This window comes from Papaver somniferum, chromosome 7, assembly GCF_003573695.1.
Source record: "Papaver somniferum cultivar HN1 chromosome 7, ASM357369v1, whole genome shotgun sequence".
Classification (NCBI taxonomy): Eukaryota; Viridiplantae; Streptophyta; class Magnoliopsida; order Ranunculales; family Papaveraceae; genus Papaver; species Papaver somniferum.
Window position 1 is genome coordinate 197,883,139 of NC_039364.1, and position 27,181 is coordinate 197,910,319.

General features: G+C 36.0%; 2 protein-coding genes across 5 annotated transcripts; both read left to right on the plus strand.

Annotated features, from left to right (window-relative positions):
• The first annotated feature begins 10,855 nt into the window (after positions 1-10,855).
• On the plus strand, positions 10,856-16,051 carry LOC113299348 (carbamoyl-phosphate synthase small chain, chloroplastic-like). Of its 2 annotated transcripts, none has more exons than XM_026548365.1 (11): positions 10,856-11,015; positions 11,164-11,376; positions 11,477-11,609; positions 12,935-13,014; positions 13,089-13,149; positions 13,253-13,320; positions 13,451-13,579; positions 13,788-13,897; positions 13,983-14,330; positions 15,282-15,447; positions 15,751-16,051. In XM_026548365.1, the coding sequence occupies exons 2-11, from the start codon at positions 11,211-11,213 to the stop codon at positions 15,801-15,803; spliced, it is 1,314 nt and encodes a 437-aa protein (XP_026404150.1). In that variant the 5' UTR covers positions 10,856-11,015; positions 11,164-11,210; the 3' UTR covers positions 15,804-16,051. The 2 variants fall into 2 exon arrangements, with proteins under 2 accessions (XP_026404150.1, XP_026404151.1); XM_026548366.1 differs by having other exon boundaries at positions 10,873-11,015; positions 11,159-11,376.
• Positions 16,052-21,456: 5,405 nt separating this feature from the next.
• On the plus strand, positions 21,457-26,622 carry LOC113299349 (UPF0481 protein At3g47200-like). Of its 3 annotated transcripts, none has more exons than XR_003334828.1 (2): positions 21,457-24,095; positions 26,523-26,622. XR_003334828.1 is itself a non-coding variant. In XM_026548367.1 (2 exons), the coding sequence occupies exon 1, from the start codon at positions 22,044-22,046 to the stop codon at positions 23,697-23,699; it is 1,656 nt and encodes a 551-aa protein (XP_026404152.1). In that variant the 5' UTR covers positions 21,457-22,043; the 3' UTR covers positions 23,700-23,732; positions 23,921-24,446. The 3 variants fall into 3 exon arrangements, 2 of the variants coding, with proteins under 2 accessions (XP_026404152.1, XP_026404155.1); XM_026548367.1 differs by lacking the exon at positions 26,523-26,622 and having other exon boundaries at positions 21,457-23,732; positions 23,921-24,446; XM_026548370.1 differs by lacking the exon at positions 26,523-26,622 and having other exon boundaries at positions 21,457-21,726; positions 21,907-24,446.
• Positions 26,623-27,181: the final 559 nt, after the last annotated feature.

Sequence of the window (27,181 nt, forward strand, 5' to 3'; positions counted from 1 at the left end):
TCTTTTAAGAAATATGCAATTTCTTTGCAAGTGACCTGGTTTTCCACAATGAAAGCAATGTTTAGTATAATGGAAAAAGTCATGTTTAGTGTTACCTGAATGTGTATGTGCTTGCTTTCGAGCTTGATAGAATTTTCTCTTTTCGTCATCGGCAGTTTTTAGAGATACTTCACTTTTGTCAACCGTGGAAGGTTTTGGCTGAGAATTTTTTTTAGCTCTGAAAAATTTTACCTCTTTACAAACACAGGAGCGTCAATTCTTTCATAGCCCAATCCTCGTGTATCACGATGAATCCTACATGCTCCCAATATTGAGGTTAATTTATCTGAGCTGCTATTTCTAGACAAACTCTCTTTTAAGCTCGAGTTTTCTTCTTCCAACCTTTTGACCTTTTCAAGCGCAATAACTAGATCATTCTTGGATGATTCACACTGAACTTTGAGATCTTCTCGTTCCAAATCAAATAACAAGTTCATCTTAATGTTCTCCAAGTTATCTAGCTTTGCTTGAAGAATATTTTCCCGATCCTGACCTCCGGCAATTTCTTCTTTAAGCTTTCGTATTTCGTTGAGATAATATCTTGTACCAATAGAATCAAGTTGGTCTTGCAAGTCTTTATTCTGACTACGAAGTCTGTCACATTTAAATTTCTCATTGAAAATGGTGCTTTCAGCTTCCGAGAGTTTCTGATGACATTCTTTAAGAAGATTATGAGCAACTGGATCAACATGGAACACTTCTTCGTCATAATCAGAATCAGTATCCGAAAGAATTTTTCCACAAGCTAATGCAACCTCGCCTGCGTACTCTTTGTGATCATAATTTTCAGGTCCATCATCAAGAGTAGGACTGCTGCATACGCCGATTGTCTACAGCTCCAGCTAGGACATGCTGAAGAAAAGTGCCCGAAACCACGACAGTTAAAGCATTGTACATCATAAGTAGGAGATGTTGCACCTTTAGAAAAACTCTTTTTCCTGTCTCTCAAGATTTTTCTAAATTGTCGTGGAGTAACATCCTTAGCATCTGGCGAACCAGATTTATCCTTAGGGGATTCAGAATTGTTCGCAGCTTTAAAAGAAATCACCTCTTTTCCAGACCGATGTTCATTATCAAAGATATTTAACTTTCCAACAAGATTATTTATGGAGAGTGTAGAAATATCATTTGCTTATTCAATGACATGTTTCTTAGACTCGTATCTTGATGGTAGAGACTTGAGAATTTTGCACACAATAAATTTCTCCGGAATAGTCTTTCCTAATGAATATGAGGAGTTAACTATTTGAGAAAGTCTTTGGTTAAACTCATCAAAGGTTTCATCATCAGACATGCGAAGGTTTTCCCTGTAAGAAGCTAGATTTTGAAGCCTTGCTTCTTTCTCTGTGACTTTCCCTTCGAATACAGTTTCTAAGATATCCCAAGCATCTTTAGACTTATAACACGTATTAACGTGGTGCTGAAGATATGGGGTAATGGCATGGATGATAGCATTTAATCCTTCAGAATTTTGCTTTGCAGCAAGAGTCTCAAGATCATTATAATCACCAGTATCCTTTTGCAATGGTTACACCGTCTACTATAACTAATGGAGGATTATAGCTATTAACAATACGAACCCATGATTGAAAATCTCGCGCTTGAATAAAAGAACGCATATCAATTTTCCACCATAAATAGTTCGTCCATCAAAGTCTGGCGATACGTTTATAAAGATAACACCTCTGTCCATAACAATCAGATTGCTTCAAACACAGACTTATAAAGTCTTAGCGTGTTTGCCTGCTCTGATACGATTTGAAAAAGCGGGGGTCTAACAACCACACCCAATATTTCGTTTGGCAATCTGAGAGGACTTACTCCAATAATATTCCTAGAGTGAAAACTCAATCAAAGAATAATACTAAAGAGTTTATCTCTTTTTCTCAAATCAATCAGTAAATCAAACAGATAAAAATCTATGATCCTGATTGATGTGAGAAATACTTGGACAGTAACAAAGACCAATATCCAAGATCAAACAAAATCCTATCCAACAAACAAGGTCGGATTTATCAATAATGATTGATTAATGCACAACCTGTGATATTTCAATTATAAAGATAAACAATATAATGCGGAAAAGAAATAACACAGATACCAAAAACTTTGTTAACGAGGAAACCGCAAATGCAGAAAAACCCCGGGACCTAGTCCAGAATAAACATACACTGATAATAAGCTGTTACACTAATTTCCTACTACCTATTCGCACTAGATGTAATACTTGCTTCAGCACTAATAAAACTCCTAGCAGAACACCGATTCTCTTTAGGAATTCTTCTCGTATAACTTCTAGCAGAACACAAATTCTCTTTAGAAGTTATTCCCGAAAATCTTCTGGCATAACAAAGTTATCTTCAAAGGATACAACAACACGGTTGATATTTTTTGATTTTTTGTTTCACTAAACACCGATTTGATTTCCCTTTAGATGTAAATCAAGGTTTTGGAAATCTTGTGTTTGTTTCGAACAACTACCAGATAAAAGTAGAGATACCGAAACAAACTTGTAGATTAGGGTTTTAACTTACAAGGAGTCCGTGAACCTGATTTTCGTAAGTGAACTTGAGCGATTCCAAAGATCAATTTCCAAGTTAAGAAAACCCTAATAATTCTACAACAAGAACAACTAGAATAAATCTAGAGATATCTTGTTTAAAACTTCTTAAGGATTTTTACGAGATACCTTAATCGAAGTTTTCTTTCTAACTTCCGATTTCGACTAACAAGTGTTGATATACGACCGGAAACTGAAATCTATCAAAACCTAGGGTCTATGATCAACAACTCTTGAATGGTTTTATATCAGAAGAGAAAACCTTAGAATAGACAAGAGGCGAAAAACCTAAATTACAAGTTGTATAATCATTCACGAAGATTAAATCCAACTCGGCTTTGTGATCCAAAATACAAAGACTTTTATCTCACTCTTGTTCACGAAGAACAAAATACATGGAAAACAACCTTATGAAGCTCACATCAATTTTCCAAAGGGTATGAAAACGTGTAGCACTCACGAACCCTTTATTTATAGTGAACAAGGTAGCTTGAAAGTTAAGCAAAGATATTTTCCTTTTTTGAAGACTCTCCTAATTTTGGGAGTCTTTCCTAAGTTACAACTCTTGCCAAAATAATTAAATAAATAATTAATCTAGCAAATATTGTATTTATCTGAATAAATCACAATTTATATTAGGAAGGAATCACAAACACTTCAATATGGTAATCAAATATATTTGGAGTAATAGCTATCTTGCCTAGATAAGGAAACATCAAAAACTTGACTGAAAAAGGCTATTAGTCACGTAATTGGGCTCAAGTCCGTGAACCGTTACAAACAGTTTGTGGATTGTTTCCTACTAACGAACTGTAACAATTACAACAACACTTATAATTATTACTTTAATAAATCACTCATAACTTCATCGTTATAACTCGGAATTGAGTAATTCTTGGCTTGTTGAATTCGTAATCTCATTCACTATAACATGAGATTTTATCTAGGTATAAAGGTTATTGTCACCAAAGTCGTGAATCAAATAACCTCAAGTATATATACATAAATGTACATTTACCATCATAGGAATTGTTCCATAGAGTGAGCATTTGTTTAGATAGATTAGAAAGGTATAATTAAACAAGAATCCAAATGAAATCAATTACAACATACCTTTGTTGATAAATTCCTTGTTGATGTCTTCTTGTAGTCTTCAAACTTCATCCGTCAAGGATAACTTCGATTCTACTTCTTAGACTTAATAATCTAGTCCGAAACTATCTTTAGTATACTAAATCAAGAATGCATTTTGGCAACTAAAATTGACAACTAGCTTGACATACCAACGCTAGTGGGTTCAACCGAGCAATGCTCTAACACATAACACTATTTTACTAAATAATGCAGGCATCCTTTATTGTATTTCTAACACAACTTTTTTTTGTTCAACGCTTCCTTGAGTTGTCATTTGCATTACGTCTTTTCTTCTTTTATTGCTTTGCAACTATTCCGTAATAGATGAATGACAACTTTATGCATCTTAATTGTTTTCCCAATAAAATTATTGCTTCTCCGCATTATCAGTTTTCACAATATCTCTTTCTGTTTTTTATTTTTTTCGGACGAGGATGAGATCCTCGCCTCCTATCTATATCCCCTCCAGCGTTCCCCGTTTTCGAGCGAGAGAAAACACACTTCAGAATTCACCTTTACATCGCTTTCATCCTAAAGTTTTACTCCACTGGACTCGGCCTATATAACATGAAAACGAATCTAAAAGAACGAAAGTTATTTGTTACATAAAACGACGACTCTCACCAGGTGGATGACCGTTTAAGAGGCAGTTTTTCTGCGAGACCCTAGTTTGGCCGTTATTTTTGCTCGGCGAAATGAGCGGAAGGCTCAGTGTCCAAGGTTTGAAAAACGGGTCACGGATCAGGTCACGGGCACAAGGCGTGACCGTTATAACGCGTTTTGACAGGTGTGAGCACGTTTTGGGCAAAAAACACGTTATTTAGGGGAAAAACACGTTTTTTGTACGTATTCTTAAAATAACGGGAATTATAACGGTTAAATATAAAATTAAAAAAAAAATTATGATGTGAAATTCCTATGTAACGGTTATAACGTGCGTGAAAACGTTTTAACGAGTCTAAAAAACGTTGCTACTAAGTTTTTATGTTTTTTAATACTCCCTCTGTCCCTAAATAGATGACCTATTCATTTTTAAATTTTGTCCCACTAATAGATGACCTGTATCATTAAAAAATGGGATATTTCTAAAACTACCATTTTAATTGATTATTGTTAGTATCAGAAATATGTAGAATTCGATAGTCATGTTTATATTCCTTACTTAGGTGTTTTGAAATGCTTTTCACTATACAAATTACGAAAGTTTGATAAAATTCGTGACGGTCAATTGTAGCCACTAAATTTTTTTCACCGGCAGTTATGCAATACATGCATAAGTAATGTGAAGAAATAAACAATCATCAATCCAATTTAAGAGAGTGCATAACCTAGCTGGCTAGAACTTGTTCTTTTATTAGATTGAAGAATTTCCATCAAATGGCAAGAAGTAGGCAGGGTTTTAACTCATCAATAGGGTACTAATTTCTAAAATTCAATCATTGAATGCTTAAAAACAGAATAAACTAGGCATGTGCATGGTCAGTCAGGTAGAGTCAATCAACCTATTAATAGATTCGATCTAAAATTCCACTACTTATCAGATGATATGATTATTACGTCCAAGACTCCCAAGTCATGTACCCCCACTGCTACTGCATGATGATGCATCTATAGTTTTTATCTCATTTTAAGTTTTAACAAATAACTAAAGCAGTGGACGATAGATTTTATCCAGAGCCTGTCCCTCTACCATACAACTGGCATGATCCCGAAGTTGAAATCCCATACGAAAGATTATCGGTGAGTGATTTTGTTTACGACTTTGGTAATCTTTCGTTTGAAGATAATACACAAGGTTATGAGAATGCGAATCCTACATGCGATTCTCGTTACACTACTGATCGCTCTGACCATGGTGTCTAACATATGAACGAAGGATATAATTCTAATATTGATAACAATAATGAAGTAGGTAACAATGATGATGAAAATGAAGGAGGTTATGATGATGATAATGGAGGCTATTACGATGATGATACTTATGCGAACGAAGACAGTCAGTATTCCCACGATGATGATTATAATGAGGAAAGGAACCGCCGAGAAAATGAAAAATACATGAATAGATCACAAAAAGGTGGTGGTCGTAGTTGGTTCGCGTAACTTTTTAAATGATGAACACTAGTTTAATAATCTTATGTTTTTCAAATTTGAAGTTTTTAATCATGTAATTTATTTTCCCTGTATTATTTTAAAATTTTAATTCTAACTTTTAAGTTTTCAATCCAGAGAAAGAAAAAAACTCAAAAAAAAATGGTAATAAAGTTATTTGCACGATTATAACGTGCGTGATAACGGGAAAACAGTTCTAAAAAATGCACGTTAAAATATTATTTAGAAGAAAAAACATTCAAACTAATTTAAGAAAAACAGTTATAACGTGTGTGAAAACTGAAAAACGGTCCTAAAAAACTGTCGTTATTTCCTATTTATCGGCATTATAAAGGCACAGGATTTGGGGACCTCATGACCGCGGGTATATGGGTGTGACGGTAACGGGTATTTTTCAAAGGGAAAATTAGGCTCAGGCCCCACCCATGGGTAACCCATAATATGAGGCCCTTAATTAAAAGAAGTTTAAATCTAGGCCCCGAATTATTAAAAGACCTTGATACCCTTATGCATATTGTCAAGCCCGTAATTAAATATAATTTAAATCTAGGCCCAAAATTATTAAATTTAGGCCCGAAATTATTAAAGTACAGTGTGAATGTGTAAACAGAAGTTACACATGCATATGTCATGTATATCCAGAAGTTACACATCCTTATGACATGTGTAATGCAAAGTTACACTTGTATATATATGCAAAAAATAGACATCAAAAAGAAAATATAAAAAAATACATGTATTACTTTAGTATTCGTTTACAACAATTTTTTAGCATGTGTAACTAGAATTTACACACACATCTGTCTAGTGTAATCGAGAGTTACATATGCGTCTATCTAGTGTCATTGAGAGTTACACATGCATCTGACTTGTGTATTCAGCGTTAACTCCAGTTCCAGCGAGACCAATACCACAAATAGAAAACCATGACTGCGGTTCCTGTCTTCGTTGAACACAAAAATAGTTTCAGTGTATATAGAACATATAATAGTTTCTCAGATTCTATAGAACCTTACATATAATATTTCATGAAAAATGAATCAACTTTTTGTTAATAAAATTACCAAAAATAAGAATAACACTTTTTGCATGTGCATTTAGCATCTGTAACTAAGAGTTACACATGCATATGGCTAGTGTAACTAGAAGTTACACATGCATCTGGATAGTGTAACTGGAAGTTACACATACATATAGCATGTGTAACTAGGAATTACACATACATATGACTTATGTAATCAGCAAATACTGAGCCTAATTGTGTACCTCTGGCAAAAAAATTCATCAAAGCATCAAAACTAACAAGCTTCAAAGACATCAGTGTCAACTAATGTAGTAGTCACCATTCACATTCTAAGATATGCTTTTCCCGTGTAAGCAAGTAACATTGCAAAAAATTATGTAGCAGAAACAATGTACGAAAACTAGAGGTCTTCAGATACCATCTATTCAGCTACCGAAGACGCAACACAATACAAAGAATTCAACAAATATATCCGCTAATTATTACTCCTACCCTAGCACATTTACATTTTGCTTATTTTGTTTAATGTTTCAAAAACTAAATGAAATGTATAATAAGGCACAAGACTGACCTTTTAGCATTTCTTACAAGCAACTGCACTGTTTAAGGTAGATACTCCATAAGCCAACACATGAACTGTCCCAAAAAAACGCCTGCAGCATAAAGTGTACAACAAAGCCTCAATCAGTATTGAAATACATAATCCCCAGACATTGCAATAACAGAACTAACCATCCTCACTTCAAGTAAACACTCGAAATACTTGTTCATCCTCTAAAGTCTACAACCACCATTTAATAACATTTAACCACGAAAAACTCAAATATTTGCCTCAACATAAACAATCGATGGGTCACAAGTTCATGTTCAAATTAGCTTTTCAATAATCATAAATCAGGAGAAAAAACAAAAATGCAAAGCAAAGATGAAAAACACTTGAAAAGTAGTAAATAACCTCTTGTTTAATAAAGAACAAAAAGTAAAAAAAACTTGAAATAAAATTTCACCTCAATGTCTTCACAGTATACTTCCAACAACACGAGAATCGAAGCTCAGCACTTCTTGCAACTCATACGCACACTGCTTGAAATAAAGTTTCACCTCAACGTCTTCACATCTCATATGCACATCTTGTGTAAACTGTACATATATACAATGCTTGTGTAAACTGCAGTTACATATATACAATGCTTGTGTAAACTGCAGTTACACATCTTGTGTAAACTGCGTTCTAACATGTGTATATATAAGTTACACATCTAATTAGCATGTGTAACTAGTAGCTACACATCCATTTAACTTGTGTAAATAAAATTTACATATCTAATTAGCATGTGTAACTAATAGTTACACACCCAAAAAAGGTCAGATAACTTACAACAAATAAACATTTCTCTTCCTAATACAAAGTTCAAATGAATACATCTAATACAAAGTTACATATCTAATTAGCATGTGTAAGTAAAAGTTACACATCTAATTATCATGTGTAACTAGAAATTACACATCTATTTAGCTTGTGTAACTAGTAGTTACACATCTGGAAGTTACATACCCTTATTGCCTCCTAGCACCATAACTTGTTTATCTGGCTCCAACAAGGCCACTACAACAAAACCACATACTATCTCTAACCTGTAAACAGAATAAAACATATTCATCAATCTTCCAAATGGAAATCAAAACATACATGCAACACACAATGCACATCTGAACCCTTGGCGACATAATATCCATCAAAACTTAACTGCAAAAAGTATATAACAAAGGCATATCCTCACCTCAAGAGTGGCTACAGAGTTACAGACTCAACAAAGTAGATTCAACACTCAACAATACAACAACATCACCAGTTACATATGCATTTCTCTGCTGTAACTAAGAGTTACACATGCATTCTCCTAATGTAACTAAGAGTTACACATATCAAACCTAAGAAGATAATAAAAATAATGTGTATATACAAGTTACACATCTAATTAGCATGTGTAACTAGTAGCTACACATCCATTTAACTTGTGTAAATAAAATTTACATATCTAATTAGCATGTGTAACTAATAGTTACACACCCAAAAAAGGTCAGATAACTTACAACAAATAAACATTTCTCTTCCTAATACAAAGTTCAAATGAATACATCTAATACAAAGTTACATATCTAATTAGCATGTGTAAGTAAAAGTTACACATCTAATTATCATGTGTAACTAGAAATTACACATCTATTTAGCTTGTGTAACTAGTAGTTACACATCTGGAAGTTACATACCCTTATTGCCTCCTAGCACCATAACTTGTTTATCTGGCTCCAACAAGGCCACTACAACAAAACCACATACTATCTCTAACCTGTAAACAGAATAAAACATATTCATCAATCTTCCAAATGGAAATCAAAACATACATGCAACACACAATGCACATCTGAACCCTTGGCGACATAATATCCATCAAAACTTAACTGCAAAAAGTATATAACAAAGGCATATCCTCACCTCAAGAGTGGCTACAGAGTTACATACTCAACAAAGTAGATTCAACACTCAACAATACAACAACATCACCAGTTACATATGCATTTCTCTGCTGTAACTAAGAGTTACACATGCATTCTCCTAATGTAACTAAGAGTTACACATATCAAACCTAAACCTGAAGTGTGAGGAAAAAAAGCTCGTCTGCAATACTTCATGTATGATTTCAGGTTCAAGCTTCCATTCAATCAACTTCAAATCATTAACTCAAAAACTCAGTTTCACAATCAAACCATGAATCACATGATGCAAAATGACAGTAAGTAGCATTGTTGTAGTAATTTCAACCATAATTGAAAACCAACAGTCTTTGACCTCATAGGAAAACATCATTCTCCTAAATAAATCTATACACACCTGATTTATAAAATTGAATCCACACATTCCTTAATTTTTCTTCAATCCAACTGAAAATCACCTAATCTAAATGAACAAAACAAAATTAAATGATCAAAAACAGATCAAGATTGATTTTCATAGGAAATCAAATTTGCGATAAAACTGAATCAAAATTGAAATAGAGAACGAAATTAAAATTGAATCGAGAAATTACAAACAATAACAACAACTAAAAATCAAAACGTGCCTTGATTCTGTTGCTGTTCTTCCGAAACAGTGATGATTCTTCTTGATTTCCGAAATTAAAAGAAACGACAACTTCAAATCAGAAAACCTTACATGGAGTAGATTTGAAACAACAAACTAGAATCAATTGAGAGTTCGTACATAGATGATCAGTTGTTAAATAAATTGGAATTGAATCATTCAGATCTATAAATTGATTAATTTTTCAAATCAACTGAAAAATCTTAAATCATTCAGATCTATAAATTTGAATCAATACCTTTCACATCTTCGAATCAGCTGAAAAATCCAGACGCGGATCACATCTATTAAGTTCAATCGATTATTTGATTGAACATCATCGTCATCATCGTCAAAGATCCATAAACATCATCTTCTTCTTCGTAAAACAGAGATATTCGAACTAAGTTTAACAAATCCATAAACATCATCAGCAGAATCTCCAGATCCTCAATGACGAATGATTTTACGAAATTTCTATTAAATCAAATTGATTCGAAAAGTGAAAAATGAATCTGAGAAAACCCTAGAAATGGTTTTCTCTACAGACGAGAGAGAGAGGCAAGAGAGAGAAAGAAAATTGAGAAATGAAAGTGTATCTACTTATTTTATGCTTGTATATATAGAAAGGGGTAATACTGTCATTACGAAAATGTCACTTTATTATCAAGCCCTTAAAATAAAAGTTCTGGGCCTAGAAATATGCAAATGTGAAAGAATGAAGTTGATAGTGTAGGATCCATTTAGTGGGGCTTCTATATATTGAACCCATATAGTAGGGGGTTCTAGTATTTTTCACTTTTTCAAACACTTATGAGTGGCTCACTAGTCGTCACAAAACTTTGTTTTTTTCTTCGTAAGCTCAGCTCCTCCGTGTCAAAGGAGGGTTTTTCTAATTTCTAGGGTTTTGCCTTTTTTTTTTTTTTAAACTTACTTTTGGTGTTTCTAAACTCAGTTTGTTCTCTTCCATCAAAAAAGAATAACTCAGTTTGTACTCGAAGCTGCAGAAATCTTCACTCAAAAAGGTCAGAGTTTGTTCAATTCACCCTTACCTACAGATTCAATTGATTCTAAAAATGATATACATTTTTTTCTCTCTAATCTATGCTGTATTTTTTTGTTTTTGTTTTTGGGATTATTCTAATTCTAATTTGGGGTCTCTTCTTAGTCCAGTATTTTCAGCAACAATCACAAAATAGAGTGCGAGCGGAGAGACAAAAATGGCGACAAGAGCAGCTACGACTTCACTGTTGAGTAATCCTTCATTCGGCTCATCGTCTCGAAGAACATCTCAACATAAAACTGGAAATGCTGTTAGGGTTTTCACTGTCATTCAATGTTCTGCTTCTCTGTCTACCTCAAATAGCTTTACTGATGCAACTCTAGGTACTTATAATGTTCACTTCTTACTTAATTCAAAGTCTTCAAATTTCTTCTTTATTAATTATTTTCAGCTTATGCTTTCTTTTGTTTTGTGAGGTTGTAGGTCTTAAGGGAAAACCATGGAAGATAGCAGATACAAGACTTGTACTTGAAGATGGTTCTGTATGGAATGCTAAATCTTTTGGTGCTTCAGGAACCCAAGTTGGCGAAGTTGTCTTCAATACATCCTTGACAGGGTAAGTTAGTGTTTATCTTTGTATTCACAAATGTGGTTTCTATTTCTCTTTTGACGAATGTGATCACATTTAGCAGCATCGTAAGATTGACATAGATAATGATGGTTCTGTATGCCCAATATTAGGCACACTATTTGTTACTGCTTGTCAAGTGGGAAATGATTGTTTAGTACAAGAAGATAACGAGTACAATTGTTAATTATTGCCATTGCAGTTACTCGCAAATCTATCTTTTGTTTCATGGGACTTGGAATAGAACTTGAAAAGAAATAAAATTTTTGTTTATGGGTTTCTTTGTATGACTAATTAATTAAGAAATTTCATTTTTCTTAAAGACGATACATTGTGTTGCTGACCAACTCAGTCGCCATTGCATGCCTCTCACCATTTTGAAATCAGTATAGGTTTAAGGAATCTTTAACTGGAAAATTCTAATGATTCTTTTCAGGATTTAGATGTTTTATATATTTGGTGCCTGTTATGGTGATCTAGATAGTTGGAAGAACATCTGCTACATCTGTACTAGTAAATAGCCCTTATATCATCTACACTTGGCCCCTCTGTAAGTTTGTAACCAGGTCTTTGACCTTGCTTCAGATTGTGGGATTACTTAAATTGTCTGTTCTAAATGCGATTGCAATATCTCTTACCAAGCTGACTTGGCTCAAGTAATATTAGCAGACCCAAGCTGCATCTCTATTGAGATAAGCAAATTGCATTGCATCTAGTGTCATTAGAATTTTGTAAAGCTTTTGACTAGTTGAATTACTGTTTCTTTCCCATATAGTGTCTTAAATTTTCTTAGGTGCTGTCATGTTAAAGATTTTGAATGCTATTTCTGGGGATGTTTAATGTCCTTAAATATGTCCCTGGGATTTAAAAACTAAATATGCTGTAGAGGTCTGTTGGCTTACCACTTGCTTATTCCTATATAATCTATCCATTGTAGTTCCAACTTCCATGATTCACTTGTGATGTGCATATACAGCAACTGAAGGAGCTCATCGTATTGTGTAACACTGAAGAGAGTAAGGAAATTTTACTATAATAGAAGACAACTTTTGCTCCTAGAGTCATATTGTCCTATTGTGTTGTGTTTCGAAATTAAAATTTGTCGGTATGCAATCACGCGTGGCAATCTATATTTGGTGCAAGATTTTGAATTTGTATCTCGGTTGATTTTGTAGTTTGCAAAACTCTGTTTATTTAATCTTGCTGGTTACCGAGTTTATCTTGCATTTTTATGTATCAGTTACAATTCTTGTGCTTTCTGTATTCACTATACAATGAACCAGATTTTGATGCTGTCTATCTTGGTTCACTAGGTACCAAGAGATCTTGACTGATGCTGGCCAGATTGTTTTAATGACAAATCCTCATATTGGCAATACGGGAATTAATGTTGGTAAGTCCTACTTGTATAAAATAGCGGAAAATTTTGTCTCCTACTGTTTAAAATTGGGATGCCATTCTGAGCAGATGATGAAGAATCACAACAATGCTTCCTTGCCGGCCTAGTGGTCCGTAGTTTAAGTATGAGGTATGCGTTCTTATATTTGCTACGGCACTGCTTTAAAATTTAGAATATGCATGTTTTTCCCATATCCATTACCTTTCTGATCTTGTAATATACTTTTATCTAGTACTTCAAATTGGAGGTGCACAGAACATCTAAGTGATTACTTGGCTAAAAGGAATATCATGGGAATATGTAAGTTTTGTATAGGAATCTCGACTTTAGGGTTTATGTTACTGTGCGTTTGGATATGAGAATATTGTGATTCTGGTTCAAGAAGTTTTGCCTAATGTATATACTTTTTCCTTTTGATTAAAAACAATAGATGACGTGGATACACGTGCAATCACTCGTAGATTAAGACAAGATGGAAGTCTCAGAGGTGTACTGAGCACAGATGCTTCAAAAACTGACAAGGATCTTCTTGAAATGTCACATAACTGGAGTATCGTCGGTAAGTTTCTGTTGATATATTTCGTAAAACTTACAAACATTCTCCCCCAGACACCCTCCTTTTTCTCCGCAGGGTCACAAAAACCACAATATATCTTGTAGCGGAGGCCATAAAATTTGTTGTGTGTAAGGTTGGAACAGGCAAGAGTCTACGTATGCTTTTCTGCTGTAACAGTGAAGTGTAATGTGGAGTCAAAACTATTTTGCAGGTGTTGATCTCATAAGCGGCGTCTCCTGCTCTGCTCCATATGAGTGGGTAGATAAGACAGGTTCTGAATGGGAATTCAACACCGCCAGTGGTGTTGGAAAGAGGTCTCATGTAGGTATCAAAACTCAAATATTATTTATGTAGTAATGAATATGTTGCTGGAGTCTCTGAACCACTGTTGTATGGCGGATTGAAGGTTGTCGCATATGACTTTGGGATCAAGCATAACATATTGAGGCGCTTGGCATCTGCTGGATGTAAAATCACTGTCGTCCCTTCAACATGGCCAGCTTCAGAGGCTCTAAAGATGAAGCCAGATGGAGTTCTTTTTAGCAATGGTCCAGGAGACCCTTCTGCAGTTCCTTATGCTGTAGAGACAGTAAAACAAATAATTGGAGAAGTTCCTGTCTTTGGTATTTGCATGGGTCATCAACTGCTTGGCCAAGCACTTGGAGGTAAAACCTCTAAAATGAAGTTCGGACATCATGGAGGAAACCATCCTGTCCGTGACATCCGGAAAAACCGTGTTGAGATCAGTGCTCAGGTTTGTTTAACATATTCTTTACCTCTACTGGCCATCACTTATCTAGGCTTATCAGATGAATGAGACAATTAGTACACAATGAAAATATGTTGGTTGGAATATAGCAGCTTATGTGATTATGCAAAGGCATTATATAGTGTGTGTACATTTGTTTGAAAAATCAATATGTTGGAATAAGCACTAGGCTAATAAATGTTCTGCTATGAAGCATACCTTTTCTGGGTCAGTTGATTGTAAATCACGTATGGGATCTGGTTCTGTGACATGGATTATAGATAAGTACACCATAGTTGGACTGCAAACTAGCAACCCAATTGTTTCTTTTGCACAGCGTGTTTTACTTTTGGGACCCACTGCACCCCATCTACTCATGTAGGTTGAGGACCGTTAGGTGTTACATCTGTAGATACAAAGAAATCTTTACTCGATCACATTAACAGGTTGGTGTATAGACGGAAAACACTATGAACGAAATCTTGAACTGGAGTTTCTTCTCTTTGTACGGGGAGGTCGTAAAAACTACAAAAGCTCATTTACGGGGAGCAAGCATTTGTAAAACAACAATAAACCTCTTTTATGAAATTACTTGAATAGCTTTCCGTTGTATATCAGGCTTCCAAAGTATAAATCTATGCATATATGTGGCAAACAGCCCTATGCTGCTCCAGTGCTATAATATTTTGGATTAGCATGTCCTTATTATGGTGTCTATGTGTTGCGGTATGAAATTTGCTGAATTTCATGACATTATTATTGACTCTCCCAACACTGGTTTAAGGCTTATAATGGAAAACTGCAACTTTTTTCATTTGTGTATGTGTGTTCTGTTGTATTATGATTGATAGCATGCCAATATCAATTTTGACTCTACCTACTGAATGTATATGGTAGTTAATTGGTGGGGATTGCATTGCTCCTTCGTACTGATTCTTTCTTATGTTAAATTTTCAGAATCACAACTATGCAGTAGACCCTGACTCACTCCCTGAGGGTGCACAAATGACACACATCAACCTAAATGATAAAAGTTGTGCTGGCCTGGCGTTTCCTGCGTTAAACATTATGTCACTTCAATACCATCCTGAAGCATCTCCTGGACCTCATGATTCCGATTCTGGTAAAAGAAGAATCTCTCCCTTCCCCCACACTTATTGTCATTTATGTTGCATGTGTTATCTACAGACTAATTATAAATTGGTCAGCCTTATTTCCCCTCGTCTCAGTTTAAACTCTAAAATCATGTGTTTAACATTAGTGGGTAAAGACTCACAGGGCCAGCCAATTGACTGGTCCAAACCTCGTGACCACATGCATAATTGTGTTTGCCACCCATCGCATGAGAAGGGTGTTAGTTCTTATCTCTTTGTAGGTAAACATGAATCCTTATAAACCTGACCTAAAATGATAATTCGTGCAACAGTTTTTGGGGAGTTCATCAGTATGATGGAGCAAGCGAAACAGAAAGCAGAATAAGACACCATAGCTACATCATAAAAGCTTGCAATATTGGTGGAAGTTGCTTGACCTTACAGGATCGCATATACTTCTGAAGGCTCAAGCCCCCTTCTTTTCTTTTTTGTTTTTTCAATGCTCCATCTTCGTTGTAATATATTTTTTTGTAGTGATTTTTCCTCCTTGCTGACATTTATATTGCATTGTATGGCCAATTATCAAACTACTTACTGTGAGAAAGGTGTATGATTTTCCGAATGGGTGTTAAACACTAGCATAGAAAAACGCAGAACTTGTAGATTTCCCAATTTCTCGACTAACCATCCTTCAATGGTTGTAGGGTTCCATGCAATGACTTGACTAACCAGAGCTATATTTTATTCTGTTCCCACTACCCAGTGAACTTGTGTACGTCCCCTGAGTTATCATAATCAGATTTTGCTGAGATTAATCATCAGTGGGATCTAAACGGGATTACCATTCTACTCTCCCTAGTCACTAGTAGACTGAACTATTCAAGGAAAGCAGAAATTTATTACATAAGCAGATAAAAATGAAAAAGTACTACTGCATCATAAAGTTTTGAGAGTGTTGTTTTTTCTGATAAGAGGTTATTTCTACAGCTGTAATCCATTAATCTGTAAACATCTCTTCAATCATTCTTCTTCTCTCTTCTCTCTCTTAGGAAATATCCCTTCAATCTTCATCTTCTTCTCTCCAGTCTACACTCTACAGCTTTCTCTAACTCTGTAATAGTATTATCCCCTTTATCTTCGACAACTTGGCCACTAGCTAAGATGTCTTCACTAGTTCCCTGCCAGAACTCTCTCAAAAGAAAGATCTCTCTTACTCCTTCATCTGGTTCAACTGATCAACAAGGTTCTCCACTGAGCAGCATATCACCTGGTTCCTACACTCACTGTCTTTACATTTCCGATGAATTTGAGACTACTAAGAAGGAAGTCTTCAGAACTTTCCCTAATCAGAAACCACATTTCAAGCCCCTGGAAAAGTACTCTCCTAGTATTCGTGATGCTATGAAGGTAGCTTTAGAGTTGGACTTTGTTCATCTCGCCACCACTTTTACTCAAGCTGTAGATCCTGTTGAGTTTTTCAAAGGTATAGGGGATTACAGCTCTCAACTGTCAACTTTGGAAGAGATGGGGTATGATGTTAAGAAGATCTGGGAGAAGTTTGATGAGCTGAGGAGTATTGCAGCAGATGAAATAGTTAACAGAGAAAACAAAGAAGAACTTAAATCAAAGATGAAAGATTTAGAAGTTAAAGCACATTTCACTGAGAACAGGTTGTCTGAGTTAAGAAAAGAGATGATATTGTTGGAAGCTAATGCAAAGACTCAAGAGACAGAAACTCAGAATCTCAAGTCTAAGGTCAGGAGGTGCACTTTAAAGGAACAGGAGAATTTGGTTAATTTTAGAACAGCTGCTACAAAACCTTGGTAGTAATTCTAGCAGTAGCAGCAAGGACTGGTTCTTTCTCTTTAGTAGTAGTAGTAGTAGAAGAAGGAAATTAGGAATGAGTTGGTGGTAGCCGGTAGGAACTTAAATCTCTGTTGTAAAGATTTATTTCTTTGAATGAAGTTTAGTTTTTTTAGCTGTAATTTCCCTTTTTTGGTTCTATCTTTCTCAACGGGGGTGTGATCTGGAAGGCACACTAACATGACTGCTCATCCATTCTAATTTTCTAAAATCCAAACTAGCAACTACCATTTCTGTTTGATAATTCTCGATTAATTCCTTTTATTTTGTTCAGAATTTTTCAATCAATTTATAAAGATCATTTGGGTGTTGGATTCTATAAAGCTGAATTACAGATATTAGGTTCCTCCATGTTACACATAATGATCAGAAATCTGTCCACATTGATATTGGAGTCTTTGCACAATGACATTTGTTCTTAGTTCGAAGCTGCTAGGTATACACCACCATCGTACATCAACATTTTACACCCCCATGTGTCATTATCTCCACCATAAATTTCATCTCTACTATACCCACCAGAGAAAATAGGAGTCCTCTTTAAATGAGAGCCAATAAAAAATTGACACATAGTGATGTAAAATTTTGGTGTACACTTTTTGGTGTATATCGAGCATTCTCGGTGAAACCCTAGACAGCTTTATGACAGAAGCATTTCTTTAGTTTTTATCAATCCAATTGAAGGACACTGTGTCATTTCAGTTTCTGTCTTTTTTTAAAGGACTGACCCCTCTGCAGTACATCCATCCAATTGAATTACTAGACCCCGGTAGTCCAGAACCACTACCTCTTCCACCTACCCCAAATAAGAAAATTCAAGTTCTGACCAGAAAATATTTATTACACATGAATGTTGAATAAGAAGGCTCATCACCACTCCTCATCTTCATTGCTGATGGGGCGGAACTTGTCTGCAGAAAAAGCTTACAAGTTGAATGCCTTCATGCCATGTTGAGAAAGGCGAGCTAGGTGCACGAGTCGTGCAGGGGACACGTCGCTAAATAAAGCGCCCAAGGCGCAAAAATGGGAGCCATTATATTTTTTTGGTCGCCTAAGAGCAACTGCAATGGACGAGTAAACCCAAATTTTCAGTCGAGTGGGCTGGCGTAGTGGGACAGACCATCGATCAAAATTTGATCAAAGAGTAAAATCCAGACCAAATTTGGTCTGCGATCAGGACCAAATCCAAATATAGTCGGGCGTTGATATAATCTCCGCTACACATCGGGCGTTGATATAATCTCCGCCATTCATCGGGCGTTGATATAATGTACGCCTGAAACGGGGCGTCGATATAATGTACGCCTGAAACGGGGCGTCGATATAATGTACGCCCGATGGGGCGTTGGTAAAGACAACGCGCGAAATGGGGCGTTCATATACTTAACGCCCCACTTTCACAAATTTATGAAACTTACATGGGGCGGGCTTTATACCTCCGCCCCATTTTTTTTTTTGTTTCTGAAACGTATACTATACCAACGCCCCACTCGCGCGTTATCTTTACCAACGCCCCATTCGGGCGTTATCTTTACCAACGCCTGATCCCAGGCGTAATGTTTATCAACGCGCGACCAAATATACTCTTTTCCCACTACGCCACATGACGGACTAAACCCAAATTTGGTCTTTTTTTTTAGTCTTTGGTTATACTCGCACCACTGTGGACGCTCTAAGAGCAACTGCAGTGGACGACTAAACCCAAATTTGGTGTCGAGTGGGCTGGTGTAGTGGGACGGACCATCGATCAAAATTTGATCAAAGAGTAAAACTCGGACCAAATTTGATCGGCGATTAAGACCAAATCCAAATATAGTCGGGCGTTTATATAATGTCCGCCTACCCGACGGGCGTTGGTATAATGTCCGCCTGTAGCCGCGCGTTCGTAAAGTTAACGCCTGATGCAGGGCGTTGGTATAATGTCCGCCTGAATGGGGCGTTGGTATAATGTCCGCCTGAATGGGGCGTTGGTATAATGTCCGTCTGGATGGGGCGTTGGTATAATGTCCGCCTGGATGGGGCGTACGTAAAGTTAACGCCGGACACCCAGGCGTTGATATAGTCATGATCCCAAATTTGAAAAGTTTTGAAAACTTTGCTTGGGGCGTTGTCTTTATCAACGCCCCTTTTTTTTTTTTTTTTTGAACCCGGGCGAACGTATAATCTCCGTCCCACACACCAGGCGTTGTTATAGTTCACGCCCCATACAGGCGTTGTCTTTATCAACGCCCCATACCAGGCGTTATCTTTATCAACGCCCCATGCCAGGCGTAATCTTTATCTACGCTGGACGATGAAGCGGACTTTATATCAACGCACGACCAAATTTACTCGTCACCCGCTACGCCACAGGACGGACTAAACTCAAATTTGATCTTTTTTTTTAGTCTTTGGTCTTTAGTTATGCTCGCACCACTGTGGACGCTCTAAGCCTCACACAACATATTCTTGCAACAGCACCTTGGACTTGAGTAACATAACAGGAGAAAGAAAGACGAATTAGTCTAGTCGGAATGTGTAACTAGTAATTTATTTTGTTAAGATTTCTTCGGTCAATTGCTAAAGATTTGGTTGTTTGATTTCTTTTATATTGTTACGCATGAAATATATTTGTTATTTAGACACTGGATAGATGATAACAGAAACTCCAATCTCTAGAAGGATATTATTGAGGCGTCACACTTCAATAGAGGGGTTTCATTTGGATTCTTAATGTCCAAAAAAGTGGTTATGGGAGATCCTAACACATATAAAATGTCTAGATTACCCTTTAACTAGAAGTGATTTTACGTCCAGGTTTGGATTAATTCAACCATAAAATTTTATTTGCATGTAATTTTACGTCCAGGTTTGGATTAGTTCCAACCGTAGAAGCTCATTTTACGTCCAGGTTTCTTTTAATTCCAATTGTAGAATCCGATTTTACGTTCAGTTTTCTTTTAATTCCAACCGTAGAAGTGATTTTACGTCCAGGTTTGGATTATTTCCAACCGTAGAAGTGATTTTACGTCCAAGTGTGGATTAATTCCAACCGTAGAATTTTATTTGCCCAGGTTTGAATTAGTTCCAATCGTAGAAGCTCATTTTACGTCTAGGTTTGAAATATTTCCAACCGTATAAGTGATTTTACGTCTAGATTTGGATTATTTCCAACCGTAGAAGTTTATTTTACGACCAGTTTTTCTTCCCACAAAAACTTTGTCCCGGAATTCACCAAGTATACAACAAAATTTATTAATTTAATTTTTATCTAATTAAATTAAATTAAAATTAACTAAATAAGGGTTGTTTAGTCATTACAAAATTATTTGAGATAAAGGGTTTTTGATATTACTTATGAGTGACCCGTTTTTGTCCTATTAGGTGACGCCCCTCTAATGTAATGTGACGCCCCAATAATAGCCTTCGATCTCTATGCATCAGTAGAAGAAAGTCGCAGGCATCTCTATCAATAGTAATCACCCTTTGTTGATACATAATTCTGATGATGCATATGAAAGTCAGTCAGTGATCTCCCAAGTCTTTAACTTCTGATGCACTTTAAGAGGGCATGCACTGCCACAAGGGAAGAAACTAGACTAATAACTTCACCATAAGCAGGGGAACAATTGATGTTCGCCACTCAACTCACATGCCAGTAAAGGGTCGTTTGAAAATACGTAAAAGAAAATTCAGTTGATAGCTAGACATTCAGTTGATAGCTAGACATTCACATGCCAGTAAAGGGTCAACATTGATTTCCATTGTTAAGTAAAATGTCATATCAAAGTAGATTAAAAGTCCTCCCTTCTTTATAACTACTGAACCGAACTCCCAAGAACATAGGATCCAGTGTCCCCAATGAAATTCACTCCAACGGATTTGATGAAAATATCTCGACCATCTTTGCATCAGCAGTAGTTCATCATCCAACGGTTTAAACGAGGCTGTCAACTGATCGCTGTGTTATCTGTTTGGCATCATCATCTATAGTCCCGTTTGCTGGCGTGCGGGAAAAATATTGCATTTCTCATTCTCATCTGGTAGAAATATATAGGATGCGAATTCACAACGGACAAATTTTACATTCTCATTTGGCAGCGACATCTCACCTAATGGAATACTAATATACATCCACTTGTTCTGCAAAGCAAATGTATTTCTCTGGTAAAATAAGAGTTAAAAAAATTACCTCAAACTTATGTGTATTAGTATCATGTGTAACGTCCATTGCATCATGTGTTTCTGTAAAACGGTTGCTGGACTAAACTGCAACTGCTATCCAGCGTTTAGTTAGAACCTAGACGTAGAAGCCTGAATGTCTGACTAGTACAGAAGCCACAACAAATGTAGGTTCTTGAAAACTGGATTACACGAAAATGTTGTCCAAATCTTATTTCCTTTGGACAGAAGCCACAACAACGTTTAGTTAGAACAGCTTGAGCAATAATTCAGTTTAAACTAAGGTAATTAAGTTTTTCATACCTAATCCAGTGGAAATCCAAAGTCTTTCCAGGAGTCTTTTTAATTGTTTTCCGATTTTTACTCATAAGTTAGCACCATTTTCTTCTCCCAGATATGGTTGACTCCATTTTATATAGCATATTACCATTATGATTACCAACTCTTCACCCTATGCATTGCAGTTTTGATGGTCTAATACATATATAAATATCGAGTACTCCAACTCGAAGGAAATCAGATTACCAAGTTTCAGATCTATTATATCTTTCATCTGCTAGCTCTAAGGTTGATCATCACTCTATACATTTTTTTCGACAAAATGGAGTCGAGCCCAGTGCAAGAGAAGTCGATTCCAGATGAAAAGCCACACGTTTCAATCAGTATGCAAGAACTGATTGCTTCTTCCATTAAGGAGAAGCTTGAAACCAGTGCACCTCGTTCGCGTAAAAAAGGAGGATGTTCAATTCACAGGGTTCCAGAAAAGTTTCACAAAATGATCGAGCCTAGTGTCTACAAGCCTGAGGCGATCTCTATTGGTCCATACCACTGTAAAAATGACAGCTTACAAGCAACACAAGATTTGAAGCTTCTGTATGCGCACAACCTCCTCACCAAAACAGCTAACCAAAAATTCAAAAAAGAAGAAGAAACAACTCACACTATTAAGTTGGACTCCTCGGGAAAGCTAGTTACAGCAGAAGGGTGGTCGATCATATTAGAGGAATGTATCTCGTCTATTGAGAAGATGGAAACTATAATTCGTGAGCGTTATTCAGAACCAATTGACCTCGACAGAGGGCGGGAATTCGTAGAAATGATGGTGATTGATGGTTTGTTCATTATTGGGTTTTTAGCCGGACCATGCCAAGACAAATACATTTTCGATGACCTTTTGTACTGTAATGATTGGCTGTCGATAGCGGTGCGGCATGATTTGCTACTTCTTGAAAACCAAATCCCATGGTTTGTCCTTAAATGCTTATTCAACATAATTCTAGATGCGGTTCTTATTGATCAGCCAGACCCAGAGGGCACGTCCCTTGAAATGTTGGTTATTCAATTTTTCAAGAGCAGTTCCTTTCTGTATATGCTGCCAACTGAAAAAGATCTTCTCAAAACACATCCAGATCAGTGTGAAAACGCTGAGCATTTGCTAGATTTTCTTTTTATATTACACCAAAATGGCAAAAAAGATCCGGCCATTAGCTCGCCATCGTCATGGAAAATCTTAAAGATTCTGCTGAAGTTGAAGGACAACAAAGTAGTCAAGTCCACAGAACCAGTATATTCATCCATGAAACTATTTATTCAAACTCTAATCACGAAGCTACAACTACTATGTCGTAAGTTCGTGAGAGTTTTTTCGGTTGGACCTATCGATGAGAATAAGGATTCGTATTCATATAACTCACGCAGGATGGAATTCATACCAAGTGCGACAGAGCTAAGTCGTGCAGGAGTCAAGTTCAAAAAGGGATCTACCAAAGGAAGTTTTTTGGATGTTAATTTCAGGAGAGAAGAAGGTATTTTGGAGATCCCTCCTATATATCTCTGCGATGGAACTGAGACATTGTTTAGAAATCTTATCGCCTGTGAGCAATTATACAAAGGAAGCCATGTTATGAGTTCGTATGCTACTTTAATGGATTGCCTCATAAATTCTCCAGATGATGTTAAGGTTCTTCGTAAACAAGAAATAATCACCAGTTATTTAGGCTGTGATGAAGACGTCGCTGATATCTTTAACAAGCTTTCTGTTGAGATATGTAACGACAACAATTATTATGCTCCATATACCATTGGAATAAACAAGTACTACAAGAAGCGTCGGCATATTTGGAAAGCAGCTTTGAAACGCGAATACTTCAGCAATCCATGGACAATTGTTTCGGTCCTTGCTGCAGTTCTACTTATTGCACTTACGATCACATCCACAGTATTTGGGATCCTTTCATTCCTAGTACCCAAGTCATGATTATATGCAGTCGTCTGACTAGACCGGATGCGAGTAAGCATTCCAATGAAAGTTACATAGTTTATCGTGGGGATATTGCATGTCTTCAGTGTAGGAGTTTTTGTTAAGGATGTGTATTGCATTATTATTATTATTATTATTATTATAATAATTAGATAAAGAGTATTACATTAACTAGTTGGAAGCCTAACAAGCTAAGCTCCAACAACGCACTACTACAGGAATCCGAAGCGGGAGGAGGGCTGAGATTGTGTCACAAGGAGGACAAGCAACATTACGTCATTGGAGACTCGAACCTGGAACCTCGTGGAGCGCATGAAACTTTGGGAAACGGGAATGACCAGTTGAGCTAGGGGCCGTTGCGAAGCATATTTGTATTTGTGGTGTGAAGAAAAGGTGAGTCTTGATGAATAAATCATTTTTTTGTCTAATGGGTTTTTAAGGTATCTGGGCTATAACTAATATTCAAATCCACAACCACGAGTATCTTTAACGCAGCCAAGCAGAAGCAGGCGTATATAAAAAGTTCCTCTTTTTTTTTGCTTGATAATACTCATTTATAATTAAAAGTCAAGAGGTAAACCAAAGTTACAAAACCACCCCTTCAACAGGGTAAAAAAACAGAAAAATTACCAAAAACAAACAAAAGACAAGAAAAAAACTAGCTAAATCAGTAATATGGGTAGTCTGGTACTTGGACGACTATTATAAATTCTTCTTTCACCTTTAGCTAGTCCAGACCCCTTCTTAGCCAAGAAATCAGCTGAGAAGTTTATCTCTTTATAGCTATGGGTGAAGTACCATTCAAGTAGAGAATCTGTGATTCTATTCCATCTTGTAATGACCCACCAGAGAATTTTTCTTGATTGGAAAGCTACAATCACTGCGTGAGAGTCGGTTCTAAAGCAAACTTTTTTGAATGTGATGATGTACTGCCCGTTCCCCTGCAAAGATGATAGCAAAGACTTCTGCCAGAAAATTAGTTGCAAGGCCTAATCCTCCTGACATTGCAAACTTAAAAACTCCATTCCCACTCCTGCAAATAAATCCATAACCAGCTGCACCTGGGTTTCCTCTTGAGGCACCATCACAACAGATGAGAAAGAAAGTTGGGTCAGGAAGAGTGAATAAATTTCAGTTATCTTTGGTGCTTCCGCTCTTCTACACTTTAAGCCAAAAAAATTCAAGATTTGCAAGTCATAAGATGAATACATAGATCCTCACATTCTCACATCACTTTCCTTAGTTACCAGAGTAATCCTCTTCTTTAAAGCTTCCAGGTTCAATTTGTCATCTTCATATACCATTCTGTTTCTCAAGAACCATATTTCTTTTAAAGTGACTAGAGCTGCAACTCTCCAAATTTCCTTCACCGATGGACTCTTTTGTTTAGCAAATGTAAGGATGTTTACAAATGATTTGGGATTAGTGAAGCTAAAAATTCTTCCAAGCCAACTCCATATGATTTCACTGAAGTTACAATACCAAAGAATATGATCCAAGTTTTCCTCAGCATTTTACAAAAAGGACATCTTGAAGCCAACTGGAACTTTCTTTCTTAATCTTGTCATCAGCTGAGACAACTCCTCTCACCAGTTTCCATATATTGCTAGAGATACTAGGATGTAAGTTCTTGTGCCAAACTGTTTTTGTCCAGTGCAAAATTTGAAATTTCTTTCTTATACATTCATAAGCAGAAGCCACTGAAAAATCAACAGTAGTGGTACCAATCAAAATCCTTCTATCCTATGTATAAGAACTTGATGGGAATATCATTGAAAAAGCGGGGGTCTAACAACCACACCCAATATTTCGCTTAGCAATCTGTATGGACTAACTCCAATATACTTTAAAGAGAATCAACTAGACAGTGTAATACTTTATATTTTTATATACCTTTTCGGGTCGGGTTTACCCAACTTAGTTAACCTTGTTATTTGGGTTTTTGTTGAGTCGCTTTGCTTTCCGTAGTCTAGGTTGTGACATCAGAACTTAGACATTTAGAAATGTTTCTTCTTATAGTTAGTAAAAACATTGTATATAAATAATCACCTACTTATAATTTTATTTTAACAAATAAATAATAAGAGAATAAAATGTAAGAAAAATGAAGAGACAATTATAGAGTTAAATAAATAATAACTAAAATAATAAATATGAGATTTAGTATTAATGATAATATTAGTATAAATAAGGAGAAATGTATTTGGGAAGAAAGTTTTAGATGTTAGAAAACCAAAAGCTAGAGAGAAAGAGAAGGAGATGAAGCTAGGTTTTTAGAAAAGAATCTATGGAGAACTTAGAGGAGATTATATCTAATAAAAGGTAGAATGTTTAGTCCCTTTCTCTTTGTGTTTCTTTCTATACTTTAATCTTTTTTATTTTGTTTAATCTTATATCATTATAATTCTGAAATTTATCAGTATAATTAGATACATTTGATTGATGATCCGCCTTCGATTATTAGTAGATAACATAATTGGGTATCACTGGTTAAAATTTGAGAACAATCCACCGTAAATTCACCGTTGCATGTTTGTTTTAGTTTCGATAAGGATTTCTGAAATTCTGAACAGTTTTGTTTTGCTGCGGTTTTGATGTTCTCAGGCAGTCTTAATGATGTTAAAATGATTTTAGGTCTTAACAAAAGTTGCAGATAAAAATCTTATCTTTCATTTTGCTTTGGAATTGCTTGATTTGAGATTGATATGAATTTATTGTGAATATTATTCTAATATGATTTTATCTGCCCAGTTTTTAGAAGGATCATATATAACGAATATGTTTTGTTTGAACCGTTGGTTTGGTGTGAATTTTGGACAGGTGGTTGTTTATGGAGTTATGAATGTTCTCCTAGTATTTTAGGAAGATGGGATAAAGTAATCACCCTGAGATATATGATATAAAATGTGTGCAGTTAGCTTGTTTACATAAATGCCGAAAAGAAACTCTTGTTGTTTGTCATATGTTGTAATCCATGGTTGCTTGTTTGTATAAAAAAATGATTTTCAAAAGGAAATGAGTTCATGTTTTTCCGTTAGGTGGAATATGGTTTCATGCTAACGGCGGGTAATGATCCCTGAGAGATGGGTAATGATCCCCATGGGAACTTGTGTTTCCCGACCATCGATGGCGGCTGTCCGTGCAATAAACGATAGGTGGTGTACGAACCAAGGTTTTCGTACCGTGAATGAAACGGGTAATGATCCCAGAGAGCAGATGGGTATGATCCCCATAGAAACTTTTGTTCCTGACCATCGATGGAGGTTGTCCATGCCGATAAACGATAGGTGGGTGTACGAACCAAGGTTTTCGTACTGTGAACTCATGGTTTGTATGTGACTTGTGTTGAATCATTGATGAATGACTTTATTGTAATAACCCGATTTCGGCAGTGGTTCTCCGATGGAATGGAATATAGCTAATGGTTTGTCCTTTCCTAACACCGAGGCCTTTTCAGCACAATTGGCTCTAGAGTTGGC